Genomic DNA, 16934 nt, shown 5'->3' on the forward strand with positions numbered 1-16934 from the left:
CTGGCCATGACTCTTATGGTGATGTTATACCTTCAAAAAGTTATTTGGGGATTTAAAAAATTCAGTTGTTAAAAATTTAGTTCTTGACTCCTTACGTTAATTATCAGCAGAGTGTAGGGTGGTTGTCACTTTGTTGTGGCGGTTACAGTTATTTTTTCTTTTTCTGTCTTGATTTGCCTTTCAGAATTGCTGCTTTGTCCTGTTTAAGAAGCTTGAGAATTCTAGTTCTTTGGGTATTTTAAAAAAGCCAAACACTAGTCACAAATTAAGAATGAGAACGATTGTTTGAAGAATTATGAATTTGGGAAGTTTTTTAGTGAATAAGATCATTTTAGGCATATTTCTCAAAGATGATTTAATTGAATCTCTTGCATGTATGACAATTGTATATAAATTATCATCACTATGATAATTTTTGGAGCACTGTATACCTCCAGAATTATTTAAGGTGAAAAATGTGAATGAATCTGTACCATTAGATTAAATTTCTGTGAAACATTTTTAAAAATGCTCCACATTATATTGTATGCTAAGAAGAGATAACGTATGGATGATCCTGTTTTTAATTAAGTAATATAATTATTAGATTTTGTGATTGTGCATTCAACCTCCTTATGTGGATATTAGTTATCAGAACTGACTTCTCAAAAAAAGAAAAAAAGTTTCCATTAGTACTTGGAGGAGAATAGTTTAGTGAGGACAAAAGTCTGAAATATTATTCCTAAAGTGGAGATGCTTTTAATATGTTGCTTATGATGCTTACCTTTGGCTGGGCTATCCTTAGCAGCTGTAATTTAACTACTACGGTTTGGGATAGGAAAGAATAGGAAAATGCAAGAAGCTCTCACATCCGGTTGTATTCAAAGTGGAAGAAAGGGTTGATGTGTATTAGGATAATTTTATGTGAAGCTACATTCACTTGAAATAAATAATTAAGGCAAAAAATGAGGTTTTGAATAGAAGTATCTGGGTGCCTGCCTTGACCCCCATTTCTTTTTGTGTTCATAGACAGACAGCCACAGGAGCAGCATGAGTAATTCAGGGTTCACTCTCTCCCACTGCCCTTGTCAGATCTAGCAAAGCTCCCTGAAGGAGCCACACTTGCTCAACAGCCGTGAGACGGATATAAAATTGGAGTTGATTTATAAGCAACCGATTGATTTAAAATACCCTTCAGCTATCCTAGGTCATCATTCTTCTCAAAGTTCATGACCCAATATTTGCAATCTAGTCTTAGAAACTTTGTGGGAATTTGAAAATAGGGAAGATTGTGAAACAAACTTATGAAGCACAGGATTTCATAGAAAAGAGCCATCTTGGTTCATCTTACTTCTCTATACCATCTAAAGAATTCTCCTACCTCTCAAATTTTAAAAGTAGTGTTCCTATTTGAGGGAACTAGGACCACATTTCTTTTTGATATAAAATTGTTCTAAGCCAACACCTGTTGGGGTTTACATTAACTTGTGGGTCTGACCTGAACTTTGGCTGCCTGATCATCAGTGCTTTCTTTTCTTTATAACCAGGCCAACAGCAAAAATAAAGTTCCTGGGCTAGCTTGGAGAATATAAAAATCAAAGACTCTGCTTTTTAGAGTAAGAATAAAGGGTTATAACCATAACTTTTATTTTAAAGTATGATATTTGAAATCAATAAAATGTGTATTTACCAATTTATAAGCTTTGGAATGAATATTGTCCTATGTATCATCATTTTTTACCCTGCAGAAAATACAGCCATTTCTAATTCTTAAGAAATGAATATTTGCAAGAAAAATATCATCTTCTCAGTAATTTCTTGTAGGCTTCTTTTAATGTTGGAAAATTAGTTGAGGATTTTTTTTTTGAGATAATTGTAAATCTGCAAAGGTAAAATATGCAATCAAAATGAAGAATTCAAAATTATAAGAACTCTTTTATATTTGCAGTAGACTCCATCTCCACATATTATTCATTATATGAGAACTAAAAGAATCACCATGTGTGTTTTTTTATTTTTTGTTTTTGTTTTTTCAACTACAAATAACTTTTCCCCTCCTCTGTGTATGCTGTCTGGGCTTGGCTCGACTCACGAGGGGCATGCCTTGAACTTTTCATACTCTTTTTCAAGCTCTAAAAGAACACTGTCCTTCTTGGCACAAGACTGGACCCTGGCTGGTGAATCAGACACGTCACACCCCTGCCTGTACCCTCTGAGGCCAAGGCTCAGCTGTCACATCGGGGTCAGTCTCCACAATTACTGTGGTTGTGATCAAACCGTTACTATGTTTATGGCAGGCTCACCTTGCTCTCCAAATTGAGACTTAAGGATTATCTACCTCATGCCATCCTGTCTTATCTATTTTTGACAAAATGTGTGGGTAGAATTGTAGGTTTTGTTTACAGTAGGCATCTAAAATTAGTCTTTTAGAATTATACTTGTGTTGATTACTAAAGCACATCTCTTTTAATGGGTTATTTTAAAATAAGCTGTAACTCTGGAAGGACAGGGAGGAAAGGGCTATGATCTGTATCAAACTGAGGAAAACAAGGGCACACCTTTGACTCCTTAATGCTTTCTTTTAAAAGGAAGGAAACTTTGCAGTGTGTAATTCTAAGAAAATTGTAAGAAATAAAAAAGTAGAGCAAAGCCCTTTGTGTGAGAGGGGAGTGAAGTCTGACTTAATCATAAATACTGAGGTTGAAATGTTGTTTTATACTAATCTTGTGCATTCTGAAAAGGCATAAAATAGTAAAATCGGTTTCTTTCTTTAGCCAATGGTTCTATTATAATTCAGGAGATGTTTTTAAAAGTTCAGATTAACACCATTTTCTAACTGTAAAGTATGTACACCTTATATATGGAATACAAATATTTCAACAGGTCCTGTTACTTCTCGGCCTGATGTTAGCTTTTTATTTAAGTGTAAAGGATCTTAACATTTCTGTGGATTAACTTTTACTGGATGAGATTCGTATTAGTAACAAATGTAAAGCCATGGATCTACTAAGCGAATAAAGTGCTCAGGTTCAAGTGTGTGTGGTTCTCACGTTACAAGTAAATTTGTAAACCTGAATTATGAGGAATGTTAGCATTTACCACTCAGAATAATCACACATTAGCCCGAGTTATAATTCTCACCACTCTGTATACATTGAATCAGTTGTGCATGAACATAGGAAAAATGCAACATTTAAAAAAAATGCTTCTTTTGCTTTTAAAAGTGCACCAGCATTTTTACAAATCCTCTTTAATATGAAGTTCAGATAAACTTAAGTAAAGGTTAATTTATACCTTGTGCAGTCAGGCAGTTTAAAATGTGCTACGGAGATCCACATGAATAATAAGATATAAAGCGTGATTTTGTTGTCTCTGAACTTTGGAATTTTAGCCAGACCTCTTGCATCACGTACAAGTAAACCACAGAAGGAGATGCAAAAGTGAAACCAGTCCCGTGGTGCTGTCAGATGGGACCTTCACTCGGCAGATGAGGTGCTTGTTTGGCTCGTCTCTCTCCTCTTCAAATGTTCTCCCCCCACCCCACCCCACCCCACCCACCAGAAACATGGTGAAATGGTGTTAGAACTGTCCCCGCACACTCCTACTCTGGGAGTTCATGGAGAGGACACAAGCCTGAGGACCTGCAGCAGGCTAGCCACCTCCCGGCTCCCTGCCACCCAGAATGCCACCTCCCAGGCCCTCTCCTAGAACCCTGCTGCCTGCACTGCTCCTTACTAGTGGGGTTTCTCTTTCTACCCGTATATCTGGGCTCTCCTATTCTTGTCCGCAGGGACTCAGCTCAACCCCCCTTACTCGGTCTGGACTGCCTCCCTCATAGACAGAGCTGCTAGAAATTGCTATGTGGTTGTATTTACTGCTCACTTATCTGCGTCCCATGACAGTATAAATCTTGTTTTTAAATAAAGCCCTCAGAGTCAGGCAGAACTTTTAGGGTTATTTAGTTCCATATTTGATTTACTTCTTTATTAGTTATCTAATTATACTACATATAGCTAATTAAATATCTAACTCCATGTATCACTTTATAGACTAAAAGACTTTCCGATGTAAGCAAGTAGGAAAAACATTTAAGCTGCTGGTTTAAAGGCTGTCAGCATAATCCTTCATATCCAGGAATCAGCTTTTTAAAATGGGATCACATTTAAGGAAGTTTTTTTGTATTCTCTTCAATAAATAGGTAGATAAAGGAAAAATCCTCTTTATCATATATGGTATATTTTGGTAATGTATGGATAAGTGTCTTGACTGAATGTCATGTATATGCTGATAGTACGTGTATTAAAAGATTTTAAAATATAAACTCCCACATCTCTAAATTCCAAGAAAAAAATGCTGTGCCTAAATACAGTTATGGAACTTGTCCCATGACCTTCCAGAGGGTTTAGATGTAAAAAGTTCCATGGCTTTTTTTGCATTTATAATTGTAAATGGCCTTTTTTTCCTACCTCAGTTCTCTATGCTCTTTGTTAGTAAGTAGGCAGATGTTTTTGCCTTTTTTAAAAAGTGTGATAATAGGCACATCTACTGCCCTTACTTCATGAGCTAGAAAAAAAAAATCCATGGAGCATCCTGGTGAAAGGTGATTCACCTGAGTTCTATTCCCACATTGGCAACATGGCAGCCTTGCATGTTGCCAGAGGTGCTTCCCACAAATTAAATCAAAAAAGTCTGTCTCATTTAGATACAAACTTAGGGTTTCACCTGTCAGAGGAAAATGAAACCATCCCTAACAGCTTTTTATTTCGTTGGCAGGTTCATGCCTACGATAAAGTGATTTTTCCTCAGGTGAATTACTCCCTCACGTCGCTGTGGCAGTGACTATTTAAGAAAGCTATTTATGAAAACTCTTTAAATGTGTGGTCCCTATTCCCACAGTGTGTCACTGCCGCCGCCAAGTGACAGGTTTGGAAAACCAGCAAATCCTTAACAATTAAAGCATCAATTCCTCTTTCCAAAACCCGGCTGCGTCCTAGACAAAGATGTTGCCTTCTTCTGTGAGGCGAAGACTCCCTGAATCACTCTGAACCCATGTGGATATCTGGCTTCTGCAGAAAAATTTGCATGAGTGATTAAGACAATACATTTTTTTTCTCTGAGCAAATATATCTAATTTCAGGGTTCAGGGAGTTTTTTTTTTTTAATGTGTTCATTTAGTTTTCTAGAATATCACACAAAAACTATACCATACTACGGGAAAGAAATTTTCTGTCCTAAAAATTCACCAGTCAACCAAAAACTTGTAACTCCGGGAACACACAAGTATGTTGGGGACGTATGCAAAGACTGTTCTCTTTAGCAACCTCATTCTTGAACGGGGCTAAGAGCTTTTCAATTGCTGTGACATTTTCAGCCAGGGAAGTAGTAGTTGTTGCAGAGCAATGTTTTACAGGCAATTACTTTATATGATCAATGGAGCAATTCCCCTTCCAGAAAGGAACCAAAGCAATCAAGTTAAATCATTAAAGAGAGAAAGAGAGAGTGGGAGAAAGGGTTCATCTCATTAGCAGGTGCCAGTGCTGCAGGCGCGTTGGTGGCACACAATGTCACTGGCCCTTTAAGACAATGACTGCACTCCCTCCGCCATCACCACCCCCTCCCCATAGCTGTTGACAGGTCTAAACCTCCCTAGCAGCCCATTGTGGCCACAGTAGGAGGCACCTGCAGAAAATGTGCCAAAACCAAGCGGGGAGCAAGAGCTTTTCAATAAGCTCCGCAGCTGGAGAGGAAAGGCAACACTAAACAACCAGGCTGGGCCCAGGCATGTGACAGGGAAAGGGGTCAGAACCAGACACCTCCTATCGGCTTTCTGAGCACTGTTCGGTTCAATTTGCTGACATCTTCTAGCTGGCTTTTCTCTATTTGCTTAATATGCTGAGGTATTTAGCTTAAAAGCACTAAATGCTCCATCACGATGAGCAGTTTTCCCTGTTGCCTTTTACTGTTATTAAGGACATCTCCCAGTATTTTCACTCTCTTTCTGCCCCAAACTAAGATTGCTTTCTTTTGCTTCTCTCCTGAGGAAGTTGCAGGCATTCTTCACCACTGGCCTCCTGCTTGATTTCACTCATCTTGAATTAGGGACAAGTAAAGCTCTCCCAGTTTCGGGATCTGCACTGCCTCTGTAACACAGGCACATTCTGATTGCTCTAAGCACACATCTGGAAGCTGACTTCTTGAATTGCAGCTCAGTAAACATTTATTGTGCATCTACTGTGTACCCACTGCTGCTCACAGCTCACAGGGCTTCCAGAAATCCAGAGATGGCTAAGAGGGGCTTCCCCCTTTGCACTATTCAGGATCCAGGGAGTGACTAAATAGCTAACATAATTGTGGAGTTTAGGAATTTGCTTTGCACCCATGCTCTTGCTTTTTGTAATATTTACAGCCCTTTGAGAATAAACAGGAGCAGAGGGGGAGAATAGGGAGAGACCATGTGCTGTTGGTATAGTGGCCTTGGCCGAGCATGCCTTGGGAAACAAGAGGGCAAATTCTCAATGTCATCTCTCCAAGATAAAAGAGAGAGGGAACCTGGTCTGATTCTTCAATTTGGGCAGCTCTTATCTGTCCATGACTCCTTACATTTACACAACACTTTCCAGTTTTCATGATATTTCTACCTATTTTTTTCTCACTTGAACATAGACATAGTGAGGCATTATCTCTGTCTTGCAGATAAAAACATCTGAGACTCAGGGCTAAGCACCTTGCCCAAGGCCACACAACAAGTAGGTGGTAAGTGCAAAAGCCTGCCAGGGACCTGGCTCCCCGGTGCCCACCTAATCCTTGGCTCCCTCTCTGCCCCACTATGCCTCTTCAGTCAACCTGCACGAGTGTGCACAAGAGCGTGCGACTCGAGAACTTAAGCAGTGCACAAACAGACAAAGCCACATTTTCACAGTCGAACTCTTTTCCCCCTCCTACAGATGGAGAGTGTTGGCGTGTACGGATTCTGTGGGTGTAAAGCAAAGAACAAAATGAAGCGTGATTCAAAGTGGGAAATAAGCGCTTCAGGTAGGAAATGGACTAATGTGTGTAAGTATCAAACTGGCGTCTGAAATAATTACCCCTGGAAACTTCATTCCTTTGAAGAGGGACTAGGTACATTTAAAACTGGGATGTTTAAACTTCCCCACACATAAGATATTTGCCAGATTGCTGCTGTGGAACAAGCAACGTCTGCTTGTCCAGAAAGCCAACAAGTGGTAAGGGGCTTGGGAGAAAGAGTATTTCTGACAGGGCACCATCAAGTCAATTTCCCACCTACCCAAACCCTGGGATTGTCGCTGGCCAGACTCACAAGTGCAGACCGTGGAGCGGGACCTAGCGTCCATCGGTCTGCCAGTTCACGCTGTCTCCCTGCTCTGCTCTGGTGGCCCTGGGAGATTGTCTCTGTTGAGACTCATACAAAGGCAGGAAGAGATGGTCTCTGGCTCTTCTGAGCATGTTTTTGCTTTACCATGTCTCTCCTCTCAGAGGACTGGTCTTCCTCAGTGCCTCCCTCCAATTCTGGAGAAAACAAGCGGACTATTCATGTAAAAAGAGAAAGAGTGAGAAAGGGAGGGGGTGATGCCACCGACAAACTCCATTGAAAGCCACTGGCTGTTCATTTACATTCACACTTTTAAAAAATGTTAACTAATGATGTTAAATGGTTTGCCAAAGGTCCTGGCAGGTCAGTTGTAGAAGTGTCATTTCTGCCTAATTAGGGCTCTTGTGGCTGCCCGGGGCCTCCCAGTGCAACCGGTGACAAGCCTAGAGCTGACAGCTTCAATTGGTGCCAATAGGAAGGTTGGGCTGGTCACGGTTTCCAACTCAGCCAGGTGTTTGCTGAATGGGGGAGGGGCTTGGCAAGATCTGAGCCCTTCTGTGATCCTTTTTCTTTCTGTGCTCCCTCCAAGTCTTTCCCCTTTGCCTGTCCTGTCTTGTGTCAAGGTCAAGAATGAGCTTTGCTAAATCAGCAATTTGGGTTATCTCTGGGAGGTCATTAGCAATCCCCAGCCTAGACATTTCAAGTGGTCTTGGACCTCAGATGCTAGCTTTTTTCTCTCTCTCTAAAAATCAGAGAGTAAGACAGGAAAGGGAAGGGAATGCTTTCAGTGTAAAACAATAGTAGAAAGAAAACAAAAACAAGCCCAGAAAACTGCATAGCCATCAAAGCGTTAAACCTCTGAAGACGTTCATAATAATAAAATTGTTTAAAGAGAAAACAGCTAAAGCAACCCGATCAACAAACACTTTAAATATTTTAAAGAAGAAAAATGATATGAAAATAAATCCTATAATGTTTCATGGGATGCACATAGTACGTATAGTAGGTATTCAATAAGCAATTTATTGTTTGATTTTTTTTTAGGAAGAAAATTATTGTCTAAGAGATAAAGAGTGATTGATAGAGACCTTGCTACTTTTCATGGTTGTTTTAAGTATTCTATAATGCTGTATTTGAATTTCTCAGTTGTCCGTAAAGTATATGCCAAGCTGAAGTCCCGCATTATGGGTTGGTATGATTTTTTTTGGTTTTGGTAAGTAAGATACCACTAGTGCTTAGCACCTCCAGGCTGCAGCAACTGCCATACAAGGAGACTGTCCCAAGGCAATGATAGGACAGCTGTGAATAGAATTTGGGTTTGAGCAACTGGCAGATCCTGCAGGGATAACGATATTCCTGAGTTGTACCTGACTTGAACATCACACACACACACACACACACACACACACACAAATGCACACACAAAGACAGAGCATGTTAACAAGTCTGGGCATTTGGGGCAATGTTGGTTAGACTAAAGGGACAAAGTGATCTGGAAAAAGCAAGATCTGTTTTATGAAACAGTCCAGATCCAGAGGTTGTAGTGCTGGAAACGAGAGGGTGTCTAAAATGAAACTTTGGTGTTTCAGCTTCTTTTCCTCGTCTAATGCCCTCTTTCCCTCCTGCTGCCTCTGTTTTCTCTAATATGGGACAGAGAAAACTGGGGCCAAAAATAGATCATTCGTGCTTGTTGATTGTATCAAAGGAGCGTTATGAAGGTTAAATGAGACAGCAGATATAAGCTCTCCTAGGACAATACCCGGCACAAATCAGGTGCTTACCAGCTCAGTTCTCTCCCTGCTGTCGTGAGTCCTTCCTGGGTAGAGACCATGTGCTTTCTGTGGTATCAAGTTATTTTCCAGTCTGGTCACAGGTAAGCTACTGAGTGAAGGTGGAGACTGATTCAGCTCTTTATCTTCAGTGCCTGGCCTGGAAGGGACCAGAACAAATTTGAACAAACAGAATTAATAGAACTGATTGATAAGCTGACCTCATGAATGATGACTGAACAAATTGATCTAGATATATTCAAACTGTTTAGTGGGCTTTCTAACCCCCCCATCTCTTCTGTCACTAACTTCCCTTAAAAGACCTACTTTGCATTTTCATCTAATCTGATTTTTGCCTGTCCCTTTCAGACTCCATCATAAGTTCTTTTTCCTTTTCCTTGGTGTGACCTTCTTTGTTTTTCTTGCTGCCCCTGTTGGCTGTTGTTTACTCACATGGCTTTTATTCTGGGGTCTCCTTTCTCGTCTTGTTCCCGCACTGCCTCCCCACCCACCTGGATCCTGACCCCCAAAGCTACAGTTGCTGCCTGTGCCCTTGGAGGGCCAGCAATTGTCACACAGCTCTTCTGAGTGCTAAAAAGTGGCCACTTAGGAGTCTCTTTGTGGTGAGGTATATGAGTATTTAAAAATCATTCGAGAAGAGATTAGCAGTAAAGAAAACCTTCCTCAGCAACTCCATCAGCATGGAAAAAGCAGACAATTCATTACTAAAACTAAAACTAAAACCTTTTGAAGACTTATGAACAGAGGACAGAACATGTGAGCTTCAAGTCCTGTGTTTTGTGGCTTTAATACACTCCACTGGTATTTGTGATAACTGATGATAACTGATTGGTACCATGGTGACCCTAGAAAGGTGAAAATATGTTTATATTACCTAAGCCTTCTAAAAGGCAAGTCTGACTTGGTTATTCCTTTGCTTAGGGCTTCTTGGTGGCCCTTCCAGATCTGGCTCCAACTTCTCTCTGACCTTGAACCTTTACTCTGGTCATGCTGATCTGCTAGCAGTTCTCTGGACATGGGGGCGTGTTTCATGCCTTGAGGCCTTTGAACGAACTCATACCCTAGGATGCCCACCTTTTCTCCCATTGTTCTCCCAATAAGCACCTGTTATTAGGATGGATTCTCAACTCCATACCACCTTCTCTGCAAAGCTTCTTCTGAGCCTTCCCAAGTTGGATTGACCTTTTTTCTCTTTTGTGACCTACTGTAGAACCTTATGTTCTTCTTAATAATAATAATTTTTTTTTTTTTAACATGGATCGCTTTTAGAATGCTTGAGTCATGGCTGTGAGCATTCCCATCATCCGGATGGTGTTCATTGTACCCGTTAGGTAGGTTTTTTTCCTTCCTGTTTGTTTTCTGCTAAAGTTTACATTCCCCTATGCACACGTGTGCTAATTGGTTAGTTCCAGTTTAATAGTATGGATAGTGTTTGTTTCTCCAGTCTTGCAATACTTCGCTTAGGGTAATATAATGGTAATAACCTTTTATCAATATGCCTTCTTGGTGCCAATAAGTGTAAGTGTTTTCAATTGTTGCATCATTTAAGCCTTGCTACCCTATGAAGAAGGTACTGCATAGATACAGTCCTGAGTCACTTAATGATGGGGATACTTTCTTTTTTTTTTAATTTTATTTTTTATTTTTACATATACATGTGATTATTAGGTTTCCACTTTTTGCCTTCACAGAATTAAAAAGGCTTAAAAAAGGGATATTTTCTGAGAAATGCATCATTAGGAGATTTTGGCTTTGTGTGAACATCATAGAGTGAACTTAGACAAATCTAGATGGCACAGCCTCCTATACAACTAGGTACTATGGCCTGTTGCTGCCAGGTTGCAAACCTGTGCAGCAGGTGACTGCCTTGAGTACTGGTGCACTTGTAACTCAACGGTGAGTGTCTGCGTTTCTCAACATTTCTAAACATAGAAAAGGTACAGTAAAAATACGGTATTAAAATCGTAAAGTACCACCATTGTGTATGTGGTCCATCATTGACCAAAACATTGTACAGCACATGACTGTATTTTGCCAGTGGAGACCCTGCAACTTGAGTCACATGTTTGATGTCACAGAGCTACAAAGTGGTGGAGATGGGACCAGGGCCCAGCCAGCATGGCTCAAGCATGCACATTTGACCACACTCTAGAACCACCAGAACAGGCTGTCATTCGTTATCATTAGCCACCATGCTGACAGAGAGGGCATTTCAGTCTTCAGTTCATCATTCTCCAGACGAGGAGCTCTGGGCGGGTGGTGGTGCCTACTGTGAGGATAGCACATGCTGAGACTAAATGTGCATGAATTTAATAAAATGGCATTGAATTGTACTGTACTATATATTTATGTGTGTGTATATCTATATATACATTTTTTCTCTCCCTGCTTCTCCTGTTCTTTTTATATATGCATATATAAACACATATTTCATATATACATATACATGCACATATTTGCATATTCATATGCACATATACAGATACATACATATGTAGTCATATGCACATAAATTAACATAATGTATATAGATATATACATAAATTAACATATATTATCTATATCTAGAAAGAAAGCAAGCCAGGCAGGCAGAGAATCACTTGCAGTCTGATGGAATAGACGTGTATTACCTGGAGTCTTTGAATTCTGTGTTAAATTTAGTTTCCTTGCAGAATAGGTGAGACACCACCCACCCTGGCCTGCATGTTCCTAAAGACAGACCTCTAAGCTCTCAAAGTACTGCCATGGTGTGTCACGGTAGAGGAGGAGGAGGAGGCCTGGGTAGAATAGTATTCTTGAATTTTTCCCCCTTACATCATCTCAGGTATAGAGATGACATGTCCTCCTCTGTTCAAGCCATTATTCCTCACCACTCAGTCCCTTGAGCCTGAACTTGTTAATGGTGATGACATGGGTTTCATTCTCTGCCAAGAATGCCCATGGTGCCCACAGCGCCCACCATGCCCTCCCACAATGTGCTGGGCAGTGTCCAGGCCTCACTAGTGCCCCAGCACTGAGAATAGCCTTGGCACCAACACACAAGGCTTTGCTGGAGCTCAGAGGCAGCCATGAGATCTGGAAGGTTGGGTGAAGGTCCAACAAGAGCTGATTCCAGGACAATAAACCCTCATGTTTACCCTTTGGATTGCATTCTCATGCTAGCGCCTGTAAAGGGAAGAAGTTCATGCGTCCGTCATTTATGTTCAAGTGCCTGTTTGACATAGAGTGAGTCACATTTATTTTGCCCTATGTGAGCATAAAAATCTCTGTTTTAAAGTTGGATTCTGGAACTTTAAAAGCTATCAGGTTCATCTATATTTTTCCGAAGTCATTCAGTAGCACTGAGTGAGGCTGCTCACCTGTCCTGGTGCCCGGCCCTCGTGCCCCTGCTCCCCTCCCTGCTCCTGTGCTCCCCTTTCTGGACCCCTTCCTCTCAGCCTTGCTAAATCATACCCACCCTTTTAGAACCCATGTCTCTTAAGATGCAGAACTCTGACAGGGTGTAGAGGCTTGGATAGAAACACCCGAAAAATCCCAAGGTTATTTCTTACACTTTTGCACAGGAGTATACAAACTGCAGAGCCGAGTCAACCGGTTACTTCTGTGAGAATGGAATGTCTGTGATGTTTTCTGTTTTATTTTTTAAATATTTGCAAATACAAAATAGTGTTCTTCCATAAAAACCAACGTTTGTGGTTATAAATAGAAATGATTTTCTAGAGAGTGCCTTCCTGTGTTCTTGATGCAGGACGGCTCAGAGGTGCCCTGCGCCTTCACACACGAGGCCCCGTGCATGGTATAGCTCTGCTGTCACCATCTGGAATTGTTAATTCCTTGAATGAGGACTCCTACATCTTCATTTCACACTGGGCCCAGCAAATTACATTTGTGGTACTACAAACATAGGGGTTACGTGATTACCCCTGATCCCCCACCATGGAGCATGGAGTTACAGCTTTAAACCTTTTTTTAAATTAAATGATAGCTGTGTACATTAATGCAATTATGGGGTACAGTGTGGTGTTTTCATATATAATTTGAAATATTTTCATCAAACTGGTTAACATAGCCTTTATGTCATTTTCTTAGTTATTGCGTTAAGATGATTATATTCTAATCTTAGAAAGATTCACTTGTACCCTTGCAAGATAAACCATAGAAGTGATCCTCCAATCACCCTTCCTTGACCCATCCCCCCCATATTCTTAGGCTATAATTGGGTTATAGCTTTCATATGAAAGCCATAAATGAGTTTCATAATAGGACTATGTACATTGGATACTTTCTCTTCCATTCTTGTAATACTTTACTAAGAAGAACATTTTCCAGCTCTATCCAACAGCTTTAAACCTTAACATGGCTGTTAACACCCATGCAGCTTAGCATGGGAGGTTGGGTAATCTTTAAGCAAGGGGAGAGGCAGAAAGGGTTGGGGGCCCTGGGTGCTGGCTTCAAGGATCAGCCCTGCCTCGTGGTGTTGTCAGTGTCTGTCTACCAAGGCCAAGGAGGTGAACGGTCATTGTAATTCATATGCAGCAAAGCTTCTTGAGAGAGTTCTGTTGTCCACCTGGAACTGCCAAGTCATTTGGTGAAGATTTTCTACTTGTTCGAAGCTTCCAGGGGGAAAAAAAAAGCCCTAGAGAAACACACCAGGTTTGAAAATGGAGTTTTCTTTTAAAAATATGTATCTGTAAATTCTTATTCCAGCTTGTCATTTCATTTCCTTTCATTTTGATAACCTCCTGTCTTATTCTAAAGGGGACTTTCAGACAGACACATAATCAAATAATAAAAATGCTGCATTTGAGAAACAAGACTGAAAGGAAATTAGATCAAAGTCAAGGGTAAGGTTAGTTCACAAGTGTGTACCATGAGGTCTTGTTGAATTTTTTAAAATGGGCCCCAACACACCGTGCCTCCACACTTCCAGTAGCACAGTGAAGGCTGAGCAGCGGCCAGGAGCAGGTGTGAGGCAGGAGACGGTGGAGGCAGGAAGCAGGTTCCAACTTGGCGTCTACTGGCCCCAGTGGAGGATGGGGAGATGTCCTGGGAGCATGGTGGGGCTTTCCAGAAATCTCTTACCCAGGGGACCTGGGTAGTCCAGAGTGAAGCTTCCCTTGGAGAGACGCATGACAGTATCTTGGTGGCCAGTCTGTCCCGCCTCTGCCTCCAGGCTGAGTAGGGCTTGAGCAGACAACACACATAGCTCTTCACGTCTACATGCCACCTGCACTGCCCTCTGCAGTGTTGCATGGGATGGTGGCTTCAGCCACATGGCAGCAGCAGTGATGTCAGTGAACCTGGAGCTGGCTGTGTTGGTGACACTCACGTGGTAGCAGTGGCACCAGCACTAATAGCATCTGTACCAGTGGGGAGGTGGCACCAGCACCTTCCAAGTGGATGTGGCAGCATTGAGAGAGCTGCATGGTCCAAATGTTGGGGGGCGGGGGAGTGTGGTGTCTGCCAGCAGGGGCGAGCCCTGCCAATGGCTCCGTGGTGACCGAAGCCTAGACATGGAGACACTGGGAAAGTCTTATCCAACGAGGTATTTAAGCCTCCCCCTGAGGAAAACTAATCCAATGGTTGGGAGAAATTGGAGTCAAAGACATGCTTTTTATATATGTCTTATGTTAAAATGTCCCAAATTTTTGCATTAGGATAGTGTGACCCATGAAGATATGAGTGACGTGAGATCGAGAGCATTCATAAGGTGACAGCTAACCAGCTGGTAAGAGAAGCTGCATTTTCCCTGGTGTGGGCAGGTGAGCACATCTTCCTTCATTCTGGAAACATCTGCGGAATCCCTGCCGGGTCAGGAGTCACTTTGCTGGGATCTAAATCTGGCCCTGCCACTTACTAGTCTGTGATCTTAAGCAAATTACGTGATTTCTCTGAATGTATTTCCCCAACTGTAATATGAAAGATAAATAAGTATCTACCTCATTGGGTTTTAGGAGAAACAGGTGCATCTGAAGTGTTTAGCGCAGTGCCTGAACAGGTGAAGTACGCGGTGAATGCGAGCTGTGAGTCAAGGTTGTGAGATGCACAGAGCTGTGTAATCCCCCATTAATTAAAGTATTGTTTGTCCACATAAGGGAATGCACAGTCAAAGCCCAGAAGGCTCTCTTGTGTTAACTGTGGCTGTCACATGGTGCAGAGATTATAGGTGGTTTGACTAGATTATCCTTCTTATCTGTTTTTTATGATTTTTCCAATGTAGGTGAACCATGGGATTTTAAAACATTAAGGGGGCTGGGTGCAGTGGCTCACATCTGTGATCCTAGCACTCTGGAAGGCCAAGGTGAGAGGATTGCTTGAGGCCAAAAGTTTAAGACCAGTCTGAGCAAGAGTGAGACCCATCTGTCAAAAATAGAAAACTTAGCCAGACGTGGTGGCAGGCACCTGTTGTCTCAGGTACTTGAGAGGCTGAGGCAGGAGGATTGCTTGAGCCCAGGAGTTCACAGCTGTAGTGAGCTAGGCTGATGCCACTGCTTTTTAGCCTGGGTGAGAGCGAGACTCTGTCTCAACAACAAACAAATAAAAATAAACAAACAAAAACCAGAAGGGGAAATAGTCCTAATTCCATCTGCTCTTCCCTTTGGTACTTTATTCAGCTCCACGACACCTCTGTCCTCCGTGGGCCAGATCCCACGTGGGTGTGTGTGGTGGTGGCCCAGCTGCTGTCAGAGGTTCTTTCTCAGAGGGTCTGCTTGTAGCTTCTGGCTTTTATGTTTCAGTCCTGCACTCCTTCAGCGAATGCTGATTAACCACCTCTTATGTGCCAGGCTTTGGGATGAGTTCTAGGGAGACAATGTGAAAGCCAGCAGGCCCCTTAAATGGAGCTGGTAAGTTAGTGATGCGCTCGGACTGTCCTCCAATAATCAAACACATCCTGCGAGGTGGAAGTGTGATGGACACAAGGAGGCGGTGCTGTGAGTGTCGACAGCAGAGACAGGCAGAGGGTGATGGTCTATTTTTAAGTGGGGTTATATTTTCTTGTTACTGATTTGTAAGAGTTCTCTATATATTCTAAATACAAGTGTATGATTTGCAAATATTTTCTCCTATTCTTTGTGTTATCTTTTCACTTTCTTGATGATTTTTTTTGAAGTGCAAATGTTTTAAATTTTGATTAAGTCCAGTTTATCATATCTGAGAAACCATTGCCTAATACAAAGTTTCAAAGATTTATACCTATACTCTTCCCTTTTGTTTTTTCTAAGAAGAGTTTTATGGTTTTATCTCTGACATTTAGGATTTTTGCCCACTTTGTATATGGTATGATGGAGGGGCCTAACTTCACTGTTTGCATGACACCAGTTGTACCAGTATAATTTATTGAAAAGAATATTCTTTCCCCACTAAATTATCTTAATATTCTTGTCAAAAATCAATTGAGGCCAAGCGTGGTGGCTTATGTCTATAATCCCAGCACTTTGAGAGGCTGAGGTAGGAGGATTGCTTAAGGCCAGGAGTTTGAGACCAGCCTGGACAACATAGAAAGACCTCCCTTTATAAAAACGAATAAGAAAAAAATAATTGGATGTGGTGGTGGTGTGTGCCCATAGTCCAGCTGCTTGGGAGACTGAGGTAGGAGGATCTTTTGAGCCCAGAGTTGGAGCTGTGACTGTACCGCTGCACTCCAGCTTGGGTGACAGAGCAAGACCCTGTCTCAAAACAAAACAACCAATTGACTATAAATGTGAGGCTTTATTTTTGGACTTTCAAATTCTGGTCCATTGTTACATATTTGTATAACCTCATACAAGTACAAAATCTTCTTGATTACTGAAGCTCTGTAGTAAGTTGTAAAATCAGAAAATATGAGCCCTCCA

At 41.5% G+C, this 16934-nt stretch overlaps 1 protein-coding gene across 1 annotated transcript in view; it reads left to right on the forward strand.

Annotated features, from left to right (window-relative positions):
- HSPA12A (heat shock protein family A (Hsp70) member 12A) overlaps positions 1 to 16934 on the forward strand; it is a 156061-nt gene that overhangs the window by 6856 nt on the left and 132271 nt on the right. Inside the window, exon 2 of the mRNA XM_023511611.1 lies at positions 6924 to 7011. Within this exon, the coding sequence (XP_023367379.1) occupies positions 6924 to 7011 (88 nt within the window). The remainder of the gene's footprint in view (positions 1 to 6923; positions 7012 to 16934) is intronic.

This window comes from Otolemur garnettii, unplaced genomic scaffold (genome assembly GCF_000181295.1).
Source record: "Otolemur garnettii isolate 467f Iridium unplaced genomic scaffold, OtoGar3 scaffold00021, whole genome shotgun sequence".
Lineage (NCBI taxonomy): Eukaryota > Metazoa > Chordata > Mammalia > Primates > Galagidae > Otolemur > Otolemur garnettii.